General features: G+C 56.3%; 1 protein-coding gene across 1 annotated transcript in view; it reads right to left on the reverse strand.

Annotated features, from left to right (window-relative positions):
• GALNT9 (polypeptide N-acetylgalactosaminyltransferase 9) overlaps nt 1-20,925 on the reverse strand; it is a 99,861-nt gene that overhangs the window by 55,624 nt on the left and 23,312 nt on the right. The window contains exons 2-3 of the mRNA XM_082417189.1: nt 19,421-19,601; nt 1,099-1,265 (exon numbers count right to left, since the gene is read on the reverse strand). Coding sequence (XP_082273315.1) covers nt 1,099-1,265; nt 19,421-19,601 — 348 coding nt within the window. The remainder of the gene's footprint in view (nt 1-1,098; nt 1,266-19,420; nt 19,602-20,925) is intronic.

Genomic DNA, 20,925 nt, shown 5'->3' on the forward strand with positions numbered 1-20,925 from the left:
CCCGCGCCTTGGCTGAGCGGGCTTCTTGCAGAAGACGCCTACCGCCCATCCCTCCCCCTCAATCCCAGGCTCCAGTGGGCACCCCTGTGAGGGCAGCCCTGGTCCCAGGGGTGCCCCCAGCCGCAGCGGCCAGGGCTTCCTGGAGCAGCCTCCCCGTGCTCTGTCCCGCCCTCTTCAGGGCCCCGCGGGGTGGCGCCAGCCACCCGCTCCCTGCTCTACGCGGGGCTCTCCCTGGCGTAGACACAGAGCACACGCAGGGCTGGAGCTCCTTCAGGCCCAAGGGCGGCACCTCTGCCATCCTGGAGGGCTCTGGGAGGCCTCTCCCCGCTCCCCTCCACCCGCCCCCCGACTCCCGCGGTGAGGAGGAGAGGCTGCTGTGATGGGAGAGACTGGGGACGAGGAGGGACCGGCAGGCCCAGCTCAGCGCACCAGGACCTCGGCGTGGGGACCGCAGACGCGGGCAGGCGGGGCACCTCCGGACGCCTGTTAGGGGCCCGGAGCCCCGGTGCCTGCTGGGTGTGGACAGCCTGCTGGGCTGGACTGAGGCTGACGCAGGGCCACGCTAAGGGCCCAGGTTCCGCCGTGAGCACCAGCCCAGCTTCCCCACCAGCAAGGCTCCCACTGGAGCTGTGTCCAGGTGCGGTTAGCATATGGGAGAACTCAGCACTCTGGGGGCCTTTCTGGCTGGAGGAGCGGAGTAGCACCCTCCCACAGCTCAGGCCCACCCAGAACCTCAGAATGAGACCTCAAGTGGAAATAGGATCTTTGTGGATATAACTAGTTCAGGATCTTGAGATGAAAACCTTCTGGATTAGGGTGGGGCCTAAATCCAAGGACAAGTGTTCTTAGAAGAAGAGGAGAGACACAGACACACTGGGAAGAGGCCTTGTGAAGATGGAGTCAGAGGTGGGAGGGATGTGGCCCCAAGCCCGGGACACCAGGGATGCTGGCAGCCGGGAGAAGCTGGGAGGGGCAGGAAGGACCCTCCCCTGGAGCCCCTGGAGGGAGTGTGGCCCTACTCACAGCCCGAATTCAGACTTCTGGCCTCCAGGGCTCTGACATGCTTCCCTCGTGGGGGGCCGGGCTGGCCCCACTCACCATTATCACTGTTGTCGTCTACCAGGATGACCTCCTTGAGGAGCTGGGAGGGCGTGAGGTTGACCACGCTGTGGACGGAGCGCAGGATGACCGAGAGGGCTTCATTGACAAAGATGAACACCACGGAGATCTGGGGCAGGTCGTCCGAGTAGGTCATCTGTCTGCACCTGCGGGAGAGGCGGGTTTGGGGGCAGTGGTCAGTGTCGGATGTGATGGGGAGGTGGGAGCCTGGTGCCCCCGCAGGATGCCCACTGGGACCAGTTCTAAATCCTGCTACCAATGGAAGAGCAACAGCAATGCCACAGATGGAAAAGGACCGAGCGCAGTGAGGGAAACAGCACGATGACGTTTGTCTCGGAAGCTCTGGACTTCAAGGCTCTGAGCCTGAACCCTGCTGTCTCCTTGCAGGAAGGCAGGGAACTTGCACTTGTAAGGGGTTAAAGTCCCACCGGGATCACACGGAGCATTTTTCCTTGATGCCTTGGAAGGCGTGGAAGAGAGATAAAAGGAATGGTGGTCATCTCACGGCGTAGTCCAGTGGAGGGTCTGGGAGAGAGCCCCAGCCTGGAGCCCACGTCAGCTCCTGATGCCCAGCTCTGTCTGAGCGCTGGGTGGTCATGGAGCAGGTGGCATCTACTGAGTGGGTCCTGCACTCGGCGGGCACCGTCCCCTGAAGTGGGGTCTAAGTAGACAGTGCTGGGCTGCCCAGGAGGGCGGAGCACTAGGGCCAGACGAGGGCTGTTGAAGCAGGAGAGATGTCTGCGTGGGACAGCCTAATCGTGGCCTCCGCCTAACCTTAGCATCGAGGCTGAAATAGAAGGATGAAGTATCTTCTTCCAAAGGGCTTATCTTGGCTGTAGGGTTGTGGGAGGGAAAAGATGGGGGGCAGGGAAAGCAAAATATTCCATGTTGGGTGTAGGATGAGGGCAGTGAGTGGCTATTAATGTAATAATACAGTGGAATACATTCACAAGGGGCAAAGGGAGCTCTCAGAAATAGAGAAATGGGAAAAAAGGAACAAAAAATAAAGTAAGACAGAAGGCACCCAATCAAGTACGCTGGCTGCTACAATAAATGCAAATAAACTTACTCTCTCCTTAAAATGGCAGAGGCTTTTCAATGAAGTTAGATACATACACACTAAAGCACACTTACACATGCACACATTCACTCAGTCACACACAGCTCTGCTGTGCGCGGTTTACAGTAAATACAGTTCAAATAGAGTGATTTTTTAAATTAATTAATTAACTTATTTCATAAATTTATTTATTTATTTATTTATGGCTGCATTGGGTCTTCATTGTTGCGTGCGGGCTTTCTCTAGTTGCGGCAAGCGGGGGCTACTCTTCGTTGCAGTGTGCGGGCTTCTCATTGCGGTGGCTGCTCTTGTTGCGGAGCACGGGCTCTAGGCACACAGGCTTCAGTAGTTGTGGCTCGTGGGCTCTAAAGTACAGGCTCAGTAGCTGTGGCGCACAGGCTTAGTTGCTCCGCGGCATGTGGGATTTTCCCGGACCAGGACTCGAACCCATCATGTCCCCTGCATTGGCAAGCGGATTCTTAACCACTGCACCACCAGGGAAGTCCAGGAGTGATTTTTTAAAAAAAAGATTGGCAATATAATCAAGTGAGAAAGGGATGCCAGACAAATACCACCCCCCCCCCCAAACAAGAAATTCAGCACAGATATCACATAGAATGAAGGAGGTAGACTAGTTATAAACCATTATCACAAAGTGACCTGGCAGCTGGGTATACAAGGAAAAACTACTAGAAAAGTCTACAAGCGTGCACCACCTTCAGACTGGGCAGACTGAAAAAGTAAGACCATGAAGGAATTACATAACGAATCCCCTAATTCCTTCTTGGAAAATTTTTTTTGTTATGCCCGTAGGACATTTACAGAAAGTGGTCATGTATTTGCAGAATAGAAAACCTTAGATTTTTATGAAGCAGGGATTTTACAGGCAGGGCCATGTCTGTGGGCGTGTGACCCGGGGAGTCCCATGGGGCCCACACTGGGAAGGGCTTGCTCCCATCACAGCCTTCTCCTGTGTGCCCATGTGCTTCCTATTCTCATAAGGTCATTAGCTTAGTGGCCGCCCTGCGCCAGACAGATATGACCTCATCTTAACTAATTACGACCCCATTTCCTAATCAGGTTACATTCTGAGGTCCTGGGGGGTAGATTTGGACATATCTTTTGGGGGACACAACTTAGCCCATAGTCAGTTATTCTTATCCCACACCTGGAGAAAGAGTTTTATTTGAAGGTGGGGAGGTTATTGCAGTTATCGGGGGCTGAGGATGGACGTGGGCCAGAGCTGTCTGAGAAAAACAACCAGTACTGGGGATAACCAATCATGATAAACAATAACTGTATCAACCAATCATGAGGACAGCTGATCATGGTGATAAGTAATAGTGATGAAAACTGATACAGACGATGACCAATCATGATAATAACTATATCAACCAATCATGAGGACAGCTGATCATGGTGATAAGTAATAGTGATGAAAACTGATACAGACGATGACCAATCATGATAATAACTATATCAACCAATCATGAGGACAGCTGATCATGGTGATAAGTAATAGTGATGAAAACTGATACAGACGATGACCAATCATGATAATAACTGTATCAACCAATCATGAGGACAACTGATCATGGTGATAAGTAATAGTGATGAAAACTGATACAGACGATGACCAATCATGATAATAACTGTATCAACCAATCATGAGGACAACTGATCATGGTGATAAGTAATAGTGATGAAAACTGATACAGACGATGACCAATCATGATAATAACTGTATCAACCAATCATGAGGACAACGGATCATGGTGATAAGTAATAATGATGAAAACTGATACAGACGATGACCAATCCTGATAATAACTGTATCAACCAATCATGAGGACAACGGATCATGGTGATAAGTAATAGTGATGAAAACTGATACAGACGATGACCAATCATGATAATAACTGTATCAACCAATCATGAGGACAACGGATCATGGTGATAAGTAATAGTGATGAAAACTGATACAGACGATGACCAATCATGATAATAACTAATACTAGTTGATAATCAATCATGACGACAACCAATCAGGGTGATAGCAACAGCTGAGGGCCCCCGGCACGCAGCACGCGCTCTGCCCCCCCGAGCCACCCTAACAGAAACCTAACATCTCCGTTTTGAAGATGAGGCTCCTGGGGGGTAACTCCCCCCTTCCGTGGTGCGCGCTGGCGTCAGAGCCGGACCCGAGCCACCAGCTTCAGGCAGAGGTGGTGTTCCTGCCCACCCTTCCAGGCTGCCCTCCGGCCCCTGCGCACAGCTGGGGTTTGAGTGCCAGACTGACTTCAAGATGGACGAGAGCCCTGCGTCACTGTCGCATTGATATGGGCTGCAGTGCTGCTGGGGAGATTTCATTACTCAGAAAAATGCTTTCTGACAAGAAAACTTCACTCCATTTTTCTGTAGAGGAAAAAAGCTGGAATGCATAATTTTCATGAACTTGCAAATTGTGTGAAACAGGAAAAACACCACCTTGAGGAAGGAAATACATCTTGAGAGACTGCGGCTGCAGCTGCATACGGAAGGACGAGTTCGCAGGTGCCTTTGGGGGAGGGGCTGCAGTGCCCTGCCCCTCCCCCGCCCCAGAGGCCCGGTCTCTGCCCTCCTATGCCTTCTCCCCAGCTCACCATCCTCAGGCGTCCTCACGCGGCTTCTTTAGGGTCTCTGTACCCCCCGTCACAGGCCCCCCAAGAGCTGCTCCTTCACCGCCGTACCCCAAGACCCCAGAGCTGTGCACGCAGTAGGGCTCATGAGCATTTGCTGACAAGGGGAAGAAAGAACAAGAGCGAGTGAACGGGCTGCCACACAGGGCCAAGTCCTGACACTCGTGGGTCCCCCGGCCCCGTCTCAGTGTGAAGCATCCTCGCCTCAGCAGGAACCTCCACGCATGTCCAGGGCGCGGAGGAAGCAGGTGGACTCGGGGGGCATGGGCGCCGTCACCCCCTTCCTCTCTCTCCACGACCGGGTCACGAGGCCATGGACCTCTTGGGCTTGGCCACTGGGCCATGAGGGTCTGTCCTAAGAGCTTCCAACCAGTAAGAGCCAACTCCTGCTGCCCGTGGAGAAGGCACCAGCGTCCACAGCCATCTCCCGGGGATACAGCACGCACGAGACACCCTTCCAGGGGCTGGGGGCAAGGCTCGGCAGGACAAGGGTGTGCCTGCCCACACAGCTTCCACCGGTGGGGCACCGGGGAGAAGCAAGGAAGCAGGATCTGTCTTCAGAGTGGGTGGGCCTGTGGAGTGACAAAACGGGGCGATGGGGTCAAGAGTGCCGGGATGGGGAGGTGTCTTCAGACCAGGCCGGGGGGAGCCGTGGGGAGGTGCCAGGAGCCCAGACTTGCGTCATTCTGCTAGGGCCGCGGAACAAACACCCAGACATTTATGGTCCCACATCCTGGAGGCGGGAAGTCCGAGATCGGGGTGTCGCAGGGCTGGCTCCCCCTGAGGCCTCTCTCCTGGGCTTGCAGACGGCCGTCTGCTCCCGTGTCCTCACGTGGTCGTCCCTGCGTGCGTGTGTCCTCATCTCCTCTTCTAAGGACACCAGTCCTATGGGATGTGGACCCATCCTATGGCCTCCTTTTACCTCCGTCACCTCTGTAAAGGCCCGGTCTCCACACACAGTCACATCCTGAGGTCCTGGGCTCAGGACTTCAACCTGTGCATTGGGGTTGGGGGACACAGCTCAGCCCCTAACGAGACCCAGAGGCTCAGGAGGGCCCAGCCAGGCTAGGACCGGGGCCGTCCGGTGCGGCAGGAGTGTGTGGGCACGTCTCCCATGGGGCGATGAGCTGCCTCACTTTATTCTGTTCATGTACACGTAACAAATCACTCCCGTCATAAACATGTGCAGCTTACAAATGGTTGTTTAAATTAGAAATCGTGCAATATATATGGCTCATTTTTGTCCAGCATAAATTGGCATAAAAATAATCTGCTTTCCTTATAATATAATCCCCTTCTCAGTTGAAAAAAAAATTGGTTGTGTTAAATATCAAGCAGAGGGAGTTCCCTGGTGGTCCAGTGGTTAGAACTCGGTGCTTTCACTGCTGTGGCCCGGGTTCAATCCCTGGTGGGGGAGCTAAGATCCCGCAAGCCGAGCGGTGCAGGCAAAAAAATCAAAAATCAATCAATAAATATTGAGCGGACCGAAGGGGGTGTCCCTCACACACAGGTAGGTATGACGTCAGTGAGGAATTAAGAAACCCACACCTGAAACCCCGTTGAAGACAAAGGCGATTACCATCCTCCCCTGAGCTTTCCTTTACAGTCTCTGACCCCAGGCACCCGGTCAGCAGCGCACTTGGACTTGACCTTAGGCCGGAGTCCTCCTGTCCCGCCTTTGCACCCGCACAAGCTCCGGTGGCCGCTGGGTGGGACTGTCCCACGATGTCCCTGCTTCCCGCCTCCGGGCAGGAGGTGCTGTGTTTCCGGGTTTCCTTCTGCCCCTGAATCGGCCTCAGCTTCAGGGCTCAGTGTCTTCCCCACCCTGCAGGGACTGTCCCTGAGCTGAAGCCCGGGGGGCACTCAGTGGGGTGGGGGAAACGAAACTGACCGCCACGCTGCAGCCCTGGAAGAAGTTGGTCTAAGCGGAACCAGAGGGTTTTCCTCTGTAATTGAAAGCCCCGTTCCTGTCCGACAGAAAATAAACCACGTTTATGGTGATTGGAAAGAATCAGAGTTCACCAAGAGGGCGGCTCTGAGAGCTTGTAAACTTGGTGAGCCAGGGTGGGCCTCAGGAGTGGGGCAGAGGCCGGGACAGAGGCACTCGGGAACTGGGGGAGAAGGACCCCATCGCCCCCTCCCAGAGCCTCCGGAGGTGAAGGGAGACCCAGAGCGCTCCCACACGCCGAGGCTTTTGGTTCACCGTAAAACTGAAGGAAGACGCGTGATACACTTTAAAGATTTCAACTTGACCGAGTAACATTTCTATGTTCAAACTTGAAGCTAACAGGTACAGGTCAGGAGAGAACCAGACGACATCTCCCCGAGCCCTCCCTCCTGCTGCCCCCCACCTGCTCCCCTTAGCGATGAACCCGGTCCCTTTCTGGCCTGCCTGCTCTGGCAAAGCCCTGGCCTTGACTGTGGTCTCCCCCGCCTCTCCCTTGACCCCCTTCCTGGATGCGTTCACCGTCCGCTGAGAAAGGGCACGGTCTCTAGGATGTGCGAGCTGGGCCCCCTCTGACCTGACCTCTTTGTCTGTTTCCTCTGGCTCACTCAATGACCCCACGTGGCCCCAGTGCTTCCAGGAGCACGCCAGGCCCGCTCCTGCCTCAGGGCCTTTGCACGCCCTCCCTTGCTCGGCACACGTCTCCCCCACGCGGCCACGTCACTGACTGCTCTTCTGCTCTTTCTACCCTGGGCTGGGAGCCCCCAGGCAGGGCCTCCTGTTTGTCTGGTCACTGCTTCACGGCATCTAGAACGGCAGACGCTCCATGGGCTTCAATCCACAACATCTAAGAAGCTTCCATTCACAGCTCCTGGTGGAATCAAAGGTGGGGCATGAGGTGCACATTTAAAGCTGTGACATGTGTCAGAGCTCTGAATAATTTTGTGTGAGGGAAACGTTAAAAGTCTAAACTTGAGCCTCGAGCTGAATTTGAGGATACATGTGCACGTACACACACCACATGGGCACATGCATGCCCACACTCACACACACCACACACACCCATGAGCCCTTGACAGGGCTGTGCCCCCGCCCCGCTTGGGGCATCTGCCTTATTTGGGGGTCTCTCCAGTCCTGGCTGAGCCACGTCTAATCCATCCAGACCAGGGTTTCCCAGTCTCAGCCCTGTGGACTTTGGGGCTGGATAATTCGGATCATCCTCTGTGTGGCGGTCGTCCTGTGTGTACTTAGCAGCATGCCTGGCCCCCACCCGGGCTGAGACCACCCCTAACGCCTCCGGCCATCTCCAAATGTGCCCCGGGGCGAAATCGCCCGGTGGGAAGCCCTGGTCCAGGATCTGGGGTCTGGCCCTGGGGGGGCTGGGACTTGGCAGCCGTTCCAGCATCATGAGGCTCCCGGCACCCAGCCCAGCGTGCCCGGTGACTGACGTTAGCTGGAGTGCAACCCTCCCTAGGTCCCTTCCTCCCCCTGAAAATCCAACTCCAGCCGGAGTCCTGCCCATCCTGCCTCAGGCTGTGGACGTCTGCTGCGGTCCTGCTCAGTCTCTCCCTTGTCCCCCATAATATGTGTGCTTCACCCCCCACTGTCACACTCTAAGTCACTGGGTGGAATCCCAGCCCCTGGGTCATGGGGGGTGGGGACGTGACTGGGTGTGAACCAGGCAGCTCAGCAATAGGCTCAGGAACAGACACACAGTCAGAGCCATGGAGAGGTTGGCTGGGGCCTTGGGGAGATAGGATGTGAGGCTGGAGCAGCTGCATCCATCTTGCATCCAGTGGTCAGGATGAAGCCAATGAGGCCAATAGCAGAGCAGAGAGATGGTGAGATGCCAGGTCCAGATGACATCAGATGAACCTCAAATCCAAGTCTGCACGAAGCCAGTGCTTCCTCCAGACTTTGTAGTTGCAGGAATAATACATTCTCTCCCCGTCTCTCCCTTTTTCTCTCTTTTTCCAGCTTAAGCCAATTTGAAATGGATCTTCTGTCAGTCCTGATCCTGCACAGGTCTTGACATGTGCATGATGAAGGGACACACTTGCGAATGCCCCTCAGGAGGGGTCTGCCCAGTCAGTCGCACCCCAGAGTCCCAGACCAAGCCGAGAGGGGAAGACAGGGGACCAGTGGGTCCAGTGCTCACAGAGGTTAGTCTGGCCACTGCCTTGGCCATGGCACACCCTGTCTCAGGATGTCCCCGTCCAGGTGAGCTGGGGGCTTTCTCACATTGTTGGTAGAGATGACACCAGCTGCTTCATCCTAACCCTGTCCTTGTCTAGGACACAGACAGTCCCAGCTTGGGACCTCGGCTGCCTCGAGAGGAGGAGAGAGCCAACTGCCAACCTCCTCAGCTAAATTCTCGGCAAACCCCATTCTTTGAGACTTGGGTGTCCCTGCCATCCTGAGAGGCAAAGACTGAGCAAACTAAACACTGGAGGGGCTCTGAGAAGGAGCAGGAAAACATCCTTGCCTTCCATGGTGCAAAGTGAGACACACAGACAACCCAGGACACATGAGGGGATGTCTGCAGGGGGCTCTGGGAAAGATTCCTCTGTTCTTAAAGAGGGACAAGATGTAGGAACATATTTATTCTAGCCCTTTGGAAATTTGACCTGTGAAGACGTGATGCTGAGAGCTATGGCAACCACATTGTGACCATGAGGAGATAAGCCCAATGCACTGAGTGTGGCAGAACAGAGAGTTGGGAAGAGCCCAGGTCCCTGATGATGTCATTGAACCACCAATGAACAACTCTACCCCTCCACCCCGAGCTGTGGACCTCTCACTATCTGAGATCAGGAATCCCAGTATTGTTGCAGCCACTTCAGACTTGCTAGGTTTTTCATCTGAAAGCATTCTCAGTGACACAGAACATCCATTCTTTTTAGGGGAATCCCACTCCTCCCTCGGAATGTCATCTAGCCCTTGTACCCTCAGACGTCACCGCACGACAGTCCGAGATGGGTGCTGTGGCAGATCACGCTTTCCAAAGATGCTGCAACAAGAGCCCCCAAGTCCCCTGGGACTTTGCCACCCTCCCTTTGAACCACAGTGAGCTCTGCCGCCTCTCACCAACAGGATACAGGGAAGGGACGCTACGTGCCTTCTGAGCTGAGTCACTAAGAGCAACAAGGCTTTGTGTGCTGGGACTTTGTTCTGGGGCCATGTGGCACCAGAGAGGCAACCGGACTCTGCCCAGGCCGCCACGCTGTGAGGAAGCCCAGGCCACACAAAGGGTCCCCGTGTGGGTGGTTGGGTGGACCGTCCATCTGCTGCCAGGCGTGTGCACGACGGCCCCCCAGATGATTCCAGCCCCCGCCGTTGAGCACGCCCCATCACACCTTCCCAGCTGAGGTCTCAGGAAGTACTGCTCAGAGAGGCTATTCCCCCTGCACCCCGTCTGACCTCCTGCCTCTCAGTCCATTAAAACGTGGTTTAACGCAGCTGACTAAGCAGCGATCGTAACCAGGACAGGTACGTTCCCCAAAGTCCGGCGGCTCTGTCCTTTTCTTGGACACACGCTGTCCTGCACGGTGCTGGGTACACGCTGGACGCTTCCCGCAGGCTGGCCGGCTTCACGCCCACCCCATCAGGTCAAGGCCGGAGGAGGGGCTGGGCTGAGGGCCCCAGAGAGGCTCTGGCTCGGCTTCGCATGTCCCATCTGGAGCCAGAGAAGCAGGACATCCTCAAGCACCAAGCCGTTTCGCAGAGGATTTATAAACCCACAGAGCAGCAGGCGTGGTTACGAGCTCTCGAAGCCACTTCCGAGGTCGTGACTGGAATGTGTCGCATGCCGCGTCCCAGCTGGCCTCCGGGAAACGGGGCCATGGCAGCGACACTGATGGAAATTTATGGGGATGCCCTTTGTGCCGCTGGAGAAATAAACGCAGGATGGAGAGGGGATGAAGTGGCAGTGGCCTCCCGGGGGGCAGCAAGCTTTGCCTGTGACAACAGGACACACATCCATCTCCTGCCACAGCAGACGGGTCTGGGCTGAGCACAGACCCAGGAAGCTGCACCATCGGAAACCGAGAGGGACGCTTCTGGAAACCGCTGTCAGGAGGGTTCTTGGAAGCGCGTCACCGGGGAGTGGGGATGCCTTCCTGGCGGCAGCATCTGCCTGCTGGGTTGACATGCTGCTGCCCTCTTGGGAACATCGGTGCGAGCCTGGAATCCCAGACCAGTGCATCCCACACCAATGCCTGGCCTTCCTGCCAGCCCAAGGCAGGATGCTGACGGGCACAGAGACAGAGCAGTCCCACGGAAAGCCGGCACAAGAGAGGCTGCTTGGGAAGGTGGCGAGGAGGAAACCCGAGCAACGAGAAACGCCAGAGCCTCCTGCCTTGGGGTCTTGTCTTTCGCAGCCTGAGTCCACCCATCCGTCCCGGCAGCTGGCTGCAAGACCTCCCAGAAACAATATGTACGTGCACACACCCAGACGTGCGTATACTACACACGTGCACAAGCACACGTGCACACAAGTAAAACACTATGCAAATACACATGCATACAACTGCACACACACGACATAGATGTACACACGCGCGTTACACACGCCCATGATGCATTCACAGGCGTGCACTCACAGGGCACCTTACACACAGCCACGCTCCGTGGAGACATTAAGGGCTCATATTTATTGGAGGAGCCTGTGCGCGGAGCTAAGGGTGAGTACAGATCTCAGACTCACTCTTCCACACCCAGGCCCTCGCTCACAGCTGCGGGCGACCCACACGCGCCTTTGGAGAGACCCTTGGGCTGAGATGAGTGAGAATCACCGCACCACATGTTCAAGGAGACATGAGCACACACGCCACCCTCAGAGCTCAGAGCAAAAGCCGGTCAGAAACAGAACACTGGACCGTGCACAGAAAGACCCCTCACACACTCCCCTCACAGGAGCCCGGTGGGACAGTAGCACGTGGGGTCGTGCGCTCATGGGCACGGTCGCCGTCTGGCTGCCTGGAGGCCTGCCCGCGCCCAGGAGAGCGAGTGGACTGCAAGGGTGGCCAGACCACCCATCCCTGGGTGCAGGGCTGCAGAGGACCCCTGGGCCCATCTGGAGTGTCTCTGCCTGGGCAGTGAGGTCCACTGGGGCCCAAGTGTGCGACCTTCAGGGCCTGTGACCTCCAGGCCCTCCAGGCACTCGCTAGGGCAGTCCCTGGGGTCGCTGGGCCAGAGGCCGACAACCCATCACATGCCAGGGTCCAGCTCAGTGCAGATGTCTTCTGTTGCCCCAGCAGCCCCAGCAGGGCCCTGGGGATCATCAGTGAGCCCTTAGGGTGCACAGTGGAAGGGAAGGGAGAGGCGGGACCCCGGCATTTGTTTGTCCGGCCCCCGACGGGATCTGGGGCAGCCCCACATTGAGTGGACCCTCAACGGGGCCCGTGAGTGGAATCCCCCATCCCAGCAGATTCCCCCGCTGAGACGGAGCCACGGGGCAGGTGGCCTCCGATTTTCCTGTCTGAATTTGTTAGCCTCCAACCCTGCTGCAGGGGGACCAGCTGGCTGTAAAGAAGAGCCCGGCCCGCAGGAGGGTGAGCGGGTGGGGTCTGTTCCCCTCAGCGAGCATCCCACGCCGAGGGGCAGGCTCGGCTGAGGGGCCCCGCCCTCCCCAAGCATCTCCTTCCCCGAGCTCCTGGGGCTGCTGGGAAGGGAAGGGCGTCTACCGGCCGCAGCAGGAGGAAAGGAACCAGCACGTTTCCCGGACAGCACCGTGCTTTCCGTCCCGTCCTCTGGGACCCTTGCCTCCACTTGCAGACCCTCAATGCCGGTGGCATCGGAGCCCCCATGTGGAGCCGGATTGGCCCTTGGCACGCGGCGCCTGCTTCCGGTGCCTCGCGATCACCATCCGCTAAATCCGCACTCATTACACTTGACCGCCAAGCCATGCGCAGCAGAGACGATTCATACGCGCTCAGACTTCTGCATCGCCTAAGGCGGGGGCGCAGCACCGCGCGGGAATGCAGGACGGGGCCTCGGACAAGGCCGTTCACTTTTATGATGCTGTTTAATTTGGGTTTGCCAGTCTTCCTTCCGCCATCCCGTGGGCCAGTCTTAATGATCAAGATCTTTGTTATGTGCTTTGTGGCATAATTAAAGCCACCACTTAGTCAGAAAAACTATCTACCTCCAGACAAAGGGAAATCTATAATGTATCTAATGGAGAAAGGTAGAGAGAACTTTGGTTTGAGAGTGGATGGAGTTGCCAGTTGAGGTGGGAACGCATGTCCACACGCGTGTGCCTGCACACACACGCACACGCTCCTACACCCGCGTGTGTTTCTGATGACTACACCTGCCAGATTGGGGGGATGGGCTCCGGGGGCTAAAGGCTGTTCAGGAACCCAAACTCTGAAAGCTTCAAACGGGCATAGACGGCGCTTGCATGTATGTATTTACTCATTTAATCCTCCACGAATATTTCCTGAGGGCCTCCTAAGCACCAGGCACGGCCACCGATGTGTGACGACGCGGAGCTGCTGCTACTCGCGGAGCGGAAGCCTCCCCCAGCGCCCGGGGCCTCGCGAGCCCGCATGTCGCCTGCGGAGGCGCCAGCCTCAGGCCTCCTCCCGCGGGCGCCGGGCACCCTCAGTGCGGGATCGCCGGCATCTCATTTCCTGCCGCGGCCCCTTGGAAGGCCTCAGCTGGCAGCGCCGGGTCAGGGACTGTGGGGCGGGCTGTCGGGTGGGGCTGAGGCGGCCCGCGGGAGCTGGGGCAGCCGCACTGGCTGGGGGGTCTCCGAGCGCCGGCTCTCAGGGCCCGGCCGCGTGGACGCCCTGCGGGAGCACGCAGGGGGCTTCCTCACAGCGTGGCGGCCCCTGGTCCAGGGCCCCTGCCGGGCTGGCGGGGAGCCCTAAAGCTCCACAGCTCACCTCCGCCCTCCTCCATGGGATGACCAGCCCCAAGCCCACCTGATTGCAAGGGGACGGACACTGTCTCCACCTCTCGATGCGGGCGGGGCAAGGTTCCAGATCAGGGGTCTGCATCCACCTTTGGAAAATACGATCTGTCACACCGGGTGACGTGAGGAAGGTAAGACTCTGGGGGAAAGCATGCCACACAACAGGGTTCAGCCAAATCCAGGCTGCCTCCTGGATTTGCAAATGAAGTTTTCTGGGGCCAGAGCCATGCCCGTTCATGTAGCTATTGGCTGGGCTGGGGCTGCTCTCACGCGGCCCCAAAGCCTGAAACGTGCGCTCTCTGGCTCATGAGGTGATGAGAAACACGCACTGGTCCCTGCGCCCGCTTCTCAGACACAGAGCCGCACCCTTGGAACCCCCAGGGCGATGGGCGAGGTCGGAGTGCTGTGGGAGTCCCTGGGTGATGGAGTTTTGCTCTAATGAGGCAACTCTGGGTGGGCTCCTGGTTGGGGACTGGTCACCAGAAGGACCAAACCACGATTAGAAGTTGGCGCTTTCAGCCCCTCCTCCCCACCCTGTGGGGAGGAGGGGCTGAAAGTGAAGCTAAAAATGGATGCCGACGTGATGAAGCCCCCGTAAAAGCCTCTAAAGCACGGGATTTGGAGAGTTTCTGGGGTCCCAAACACACCCGGTGCCAGGAGGGTGGGGTACCCCAGCTCCTCGGGGACAGACGCTCCTGTGCTCAGGGCCCTCCCAGGCCTCCCGCCGTGCAGCTCGTTGTCTGGCTGTTCCCCCGTGTCCTTCATCACGTCTTCATTCTGTAACAGGCCAGTAAACACAAGTGTTTGCCTAAGTTCGTGAGCAGTCCTAGCAAGTGTCTGAGGCCGAGCAGGGGTCAGAAGTGCCGGGGCAGCCTGGATCTGAGGTTGGCATCTGAGCCCTGCACCTGTGGGGTCTGATGCCGACTCCAGGCAGATAGTGCCAGAACTGAATCGAAGTGTAGGACACCCAGCTGGTGTCAGAGAATTGGTTGGTGTGGGAAAGCCCCACACATCTGATGTCACAAATGTTGTGAGTGTGGCAGTCTTGTGAGAGTAAAGAAAAACAGTGAGGTTTTTACACATTGCCTTTTTCAGGAAAAGTTTTCTGACACCGCCCACTGCAGAACATCAGGCGCAAGGATATTGTATTTTACTGAGCAGCTTTTTCACCCACTGCTGCACTCCCTGGGTGCCTCAACATCCCTCGTGGGGTTCCTAGATTCTGCCCACATCCCACTTGAGGATGTCACCAATTTCCTTCCAGGATCCTGACTGACCCAAGGGCCGACTTGAAGGCAGGCAGAGCTGATGGCTAACAGCAGCATCCCCTAGATCAAGCCGTGCCTGAAAGCCTACCCTTCAGGGCCTGAGCCAATAAATTCCCTTTTTTTGCTTAAGCCGTTTCAAACTGGGTTTTAAGTCTTACCAACCCAGCCCCCAGAATGGTAGGCAATAAGGGGAATTCCTGTTGGAGGGCTAAGGTTCGGGGAAGATCTCATTTCCAAATATAGAAGACGGGATGCCTGGTCATGCTCATGAGAAGACCCCAGTTCCTCGTCAGAAAGGCCCCTGGGGGACTGGAGCCCGTGTTTTAAGCGAGGCTCTCATGAGGGCTGTCACTGCTTTGAATAATCCCCGTGATGTAGTCCCCTGAGCGCAGAGGGAAGCTGTGGGTTGAGTGACAGCGGCAACAAGCTCCAGAGAGGCCCCGGGCAGAGCCTGCGGGACAGGAGGGGCGTGGGGGGAGGGGCGTGGGAAGGCCCCTTTCCACTTCTGATTCATCAGCCACATCGCCCATGGGGGTAGGAGGGGGGGTCTGCATATGTGCCTGGTGCCAAAGCCTCCTCGTTTCTTTTTTGGGAAGAAATGGGATATAAACAACCAGGTAAGTAACTAAATAAAATCCACATTCTCTCATTAAGGGAGGCAGAGAGCTCTGCCCCTTCAAATCAGAGTTTCTGTAAAGCAGGTTTCTATCAATTAAGGCAGATTGTAAAGGTCAGCTCTTTCCAAGTTCGCCCAGATGTCTTCTTTTGTGACGTGAGAGTGACAACTGGGGTTGATCACTCTGTCAGTTTTTATTTCGGCAGGCTGAGGTTTCTTACGGAGGATCTGAATCCTCAAAGGGAAAGCCAGAATCGCTCCTGCTGCAAATCCCAGGCCCAGCAAGACATGGGAGGAGAGGGCTCCCGAGGACAGGCGAGTGTGCGGTGACACACCACACGCATCGGGTGGAGCCCTTTCAGCTTAAAAAGCAGAAAATCCAGTGCAAATTCGCTTAAGCAAAAAATGTAAAATATGTATGTGTATGTGTGTATACTAATTTACTGCGGAGTCTAGAGGACTTATTTTTTTAATTTATTTGTAATTTATTGCAAGTGCCTTCAGGGACAGCTGGATCCAGGTGCTCATAGCACTGGAACCCAGTTCCTCCCCACCTCCCAGCTCTGCCATGCCCTGCAACTGGATTTTCTCCTTCGGTTTCACAAGTGCGCCCTGGGAGCTCAAGCTCTCCCCTCATGATGATAAGATAGTGCAGATCCCCAGGCTCCTAAACTTGCAGTTCTACTTTTGGGGAAAGTCCTGATTTCCCCCCACCCATGGCCTCAGGTAATTCCAAGGCTCACGCTGGACTGGCCTAGACCATGTGATCTCCTTGAGCCAATCACTGTGGCTGGTGGACTATGAGCTCTGATTGGCTTAGCCCTGGTCATGTGACCCACCCTGCAGCAGGGGTGGGAAGTTTCCATGGGTCCCCACATGGAAGCGGGGAGCTACTGCCCCAAAGAAAGAGAACTGGATTTTGAGGAGGCGAACGACAGGCATCTGCTACACGCAGACGCACATCTGTTCTGTAAGCGCTGCTGCTCTGATGCTGGGAGATGCGGCAGGACCGTTGGGAGACCCCTGCCCTTGGCCCAGGGCTGGGGGTGGTGGGCTGGACAGCGAGAGGTCTGATGGCCTTGACCCCTGTGGGCTGGGACTGCTCTGAAAGCAGGCCTTGGGGGGATTCAGGGGGTCACAGAGAGGCTTCAGCTTCGTCATAATTTGGTCATGACTGGACTCAAGCCCCATGCCCACTGGGCAAGGGGTCCAGCCATGCAGAGGCAGTGTGGAGGGGTTCTAGAGGGTTCCACAGAACCACCAAAAGAACACGATCTCTGGGAAACAGGGCAAGAAGGGGCTTTCTTCAGTTATGACAACAAATGCTATGAGGTGAAGGAGGAGACGCAGCAGCAGAACGCCCCCGCACTGCCTCCGACCCAAGTCCAGGGGCTGCACCCCCGGAGTCACAGGGACAGGGTGCTGTGACCCGATGTGCTGCGTGGCTCAGGAAGGTGGAGCACGGCGCCACTTCCGTACCAAGTCGGCTGAGGTGTCCCCACTAGTACCACGTGCACAGGACGGGCTCAAGGCTGCAGGTCTGGCTTGTCCACGCCCTGCACCTCCTGGGAGGTGACCTCTGGGCCCTTGGCACATCCTGCCTGAGAAGAGCGTCACCTTCACCTGGAGGCCTGGGGCCGTGCCAGGTAGTCTTTGCTACAGTGGGATTCATGTGGGGTCTCGGCTTGACCTCTGCAGGGGCTGGAGACTGAGGTCAGCCAGTAAAAACCCAGACACCAAGGCTCGAGGGAGCCCCCGGCTGGCAATATGTCATAGCGTGCTCACACCTCGCTGCTGGGGCAATCAGGCACCGTCCCTGTGAGCCCCACCATGAGGGCCAGCTGGAAACTCCGGCCTGGTGTCCTCGAGCGATAACAAGCTGCACCACGTGTGTAATAGCTTTGCTGAGCCTTATGAGTCCTTTAGTGAGTTATTGAACTTGAGGTTGGCCTTGGGGGTCCTCCGAACCGCACCAGGGCTGCCCAGGCGCTCAGAGCTAAACTCCAGCAGCTGTGCTGACCCTGCTGGTGGGCAACTTACTTCATCCTCCAAAAGTCAGGACACAAGGGGGGCTTTCAGCAAGCGACTCACACTCAAACACATGCACACGCACACGCGTGCACACACACTCCCACACACCCTCAGAGCACCTGACTCATTCAGATCCGTGTCCGTGACTGCCGTCACATCTCGGCACCACCTGCGTTATTATTTACTTTGTATGTTTCTCCAAATTGGCCTTTTTAAATTCAAAACGGCACCTTTATTTCATCGCTGCAAATGGAAAGCAGCCCTACTTATGCTAAATCAATGGTAACCATGAAAATAAATGCGATGAAGATAAAATAGCATCATCACGAGCAGCGCGTGGTCAAAGCAGGGGGAGCCACCTGCTCCAGGCTCTCCAGGTATAACGCGACAGAGCGGGGTTCATTCTCAGGAATGGAGTCACAGAGGGCCTAACCTCCCACTATGCAGCTCAGGCCCGCCAGTTCCCACCGCGCATCCGGCTGCGGCTAGAACACGGAACGTGGGCAGACGCGCGGGTCCCCGCGCCCCAGGCCCCAGCACTCCCTGGGGTGGCCACGCGCTCACTGCCAGCCCTGCCCCAGCGCCCTAGAAACTCGTTTCTGGGCCTCTCAGCTCACTCCTCGCACAGCAAGCCCTCAAGCTTGGAGGAACAGGGAGTCTGTGAGAACCGCTCTCTGGTCCTCCCTGGGCTGGGGTAGCCCCGAGGCCGGCTCCGTAGCCCCCTGTGTCCCCGGTGGAGCTGATCCGCTGCCGACCACCTGTACCCGCACGATGATGCACTGTCTCATGCTCCGGGCCCTTCCCTGTCAGCCTTCCCACCGCCTCCCAGGGCTTCTGGGACCACTTCCCAAACCAGAGTCCTATCTCAGAAGCCACAACTGGAAGAGGGGCAAACCAAGACAGGAGCTAAAGTAGACACTCCCCCGCACCCGCCATCCACCTTTCCTTGAAGGCTTCTCCACGGACTCAGGAGTCAGAGCGGCAACTCTGACCACACGGCTGCCCAGCCCAGCCCAGGCCAGAGCTGCAGCCCCTGCCAGGAAGAAGGTGCTGCTGGAAAGTGCTTTCCTGTTCAAGGTTGCCAGCGGCAGGCTGAGTTCCTGTGGCCAGGGCCACAGAAAGGAGCCTGGCTTCATGTCCAGGGTGCAGGCGCCCTGCTTGGCTGAAGTTATTAAAGCAATGAGGTCCACTCAATATGGAGTTTTGTTCCAGTCTCGCCTCTGCTTTACTACAGGATGCAATGATCTGAGACCAGGAGTCCTGAGTGACCAGAAGGCAAGGCACAGCCATCGAGGGGTCTGACTTTTCTGACTAATCAACTGCTGTGGCTTTGGGAGTTGGGGAGACAGGGGTTTACAGGCAAGTGACAGAAATGGAACACGGCGATGCTAATTTCAAGCAGAACCTCCACCCATCGCGGCTCCTGCACCAAAAGCGGGAGGACAAACGCATTTGGCAGAGACTATGCTTCAAGCTGTGTCACTTGTCACTCGTGTCATTTGTATAAGTGGCGGCACCTGGAGCATCAGCGATGGCGCTGCCCAGCTTCCTGGGCAGCGCCGTCCCTGAGCAGCCTTAGTCCTGTACTGGGCACCTGCAGAGGATGCCCATGGCCGAGAGCAGAGAAACCGGAGAAGAGAAGACGGATGCGGAGGGCCCCACCTGACAGGGCCCCCCTTCCTCCGCTCTGCCTGTCCAGCAGATCCTGTGAACATCTGGGTGCCAGGAGCCCAGGCCTGTGGGGGGCTGCCTGGAGGTGTCTGTGGGAGGGGCCGTGTACTCACTTTTTGGGCCTGTAGTCAGGGATGGTCCTGTCCAGGGAGATGCGGTCGCTGAGCTGCGCGTTGTACCCGTATTCCTCGAACTTGCCCTCTGTCTCCTGGCTGTTGTCACGCAGTGTGGCCGCCATGCCGCCCTGGCCCAGGCCGCCCGGCCCCTCCACCAGACCGATGGGCTTGGCGAGCCCTGGCGGAAAGGAGAAAAGAGGGGGTCAGGCATGTCCCAGGACCTACCATGTCCTTCCCCCACCCTTCTCCCAGCCTCGCCCTAAAAGGCCCTTTGTTTCAGGTGCAAACTCAGCAAATTCCTTACATACTGCAGGATTCCGACTCTAGGACATTGCAGGAAAGGCAAGCTATGGAGACAGTAAAAAGATCAGTGGTTGCCAGGGTTTGTGGGGAGGAATGAGTAGGCAGAGCACAGAGGATTTTTAGGGCAGTGAACCTGCGCTGCATCATTCTGTCATGGTGGACACATGTCCATATACATTTGTCCAAACCCAGAGCAAGCACGGCACCAAGAGTGAGCCCTCGTGGAAACTGTGGACTCTCAGTGATTACGATGCGTCAGTGCAGGTTCATTAATTGTAACAAATGCACCACATTAATGCACGGTGTTAATAACAGGAGAAGCTGGGTGGGGGGCGAGGCCACGTGGGAACTCTCTGTACTCGCCACTCGATGTTTCTATAAACCCAAAACTGTTCTAAGAAGCAAACGCTATTTTTTTAAAATATTTATTTATTTATTTTGGCTGCCCCGGGTCCTCATTGCCTCATTGGTCTTTAGCTGTGGCATGCGAACTCTTAGTTGCGGCATGCGTGAGGGATCCAGTTCCCTGCCCAGGGATTGAACCCGGGACCCCTGCATTGGAAGCAAGGAGTCTTAGCCACTGGACCACCAAGGAAGTCCCATGGTTTTTTTTTTAAGTATAAAATAAAAATAAATTAACTTTAAAAATGCAAAGCAGCTGCCCCACTTGCTCACCAATCCTTGATATTGTTGGTCTTTATAATTTAAACTAATTGTACATCCACACAGTGGAATGCTACTTTGGGATAAAAACAAAGGAACTACCAAATATGCAACAATCTGAATGAGTCTCAAAGCATTAGGTTGAGCAAGAAGCCTCCAAAGACACCGAGGAAAACGTATGTGCGACTCTATTTACAAAATTGGAAGAACAGAGGAAGCTACTCTATGGTGACAGCAGCGAGAGCAGGGACTGCCGGGGGGGAAGGTGACATTGGCTGCAAAGGAGCCCTCCTGGGATGACCAGGGTGTGTATGCATGTGTGGGTGCCTGAGAAGGCCAGGCCAGGCCAAGGGAGTGTTTTCTGGAATGTTCTATTTGGTCAGTTGTGCCAGGAGAGGAGACATCATCCCCCTGATGCCAGGGACCAGAACAGTGCCAATCAAGCAAGGACAACACCGCTTGCTCTCTCTGGGATGGATGATTCTGGGGCACCTTGGCTTTGGGAGTGAGGTCCAGGGAGCAGAAGTTTAAGCCAG

This window comes from Balaenoptera physalus, assembly GCF_965194825.1.
Source record: "Balaenoptera physalus genome assembly, chromosome: 12".
NCBI lineage: Eukaryota > Metazoa > Chordata > Mammalia > Artiodactyla > Balaenopteridae > Balaenoptera > Balaenoptera physalus.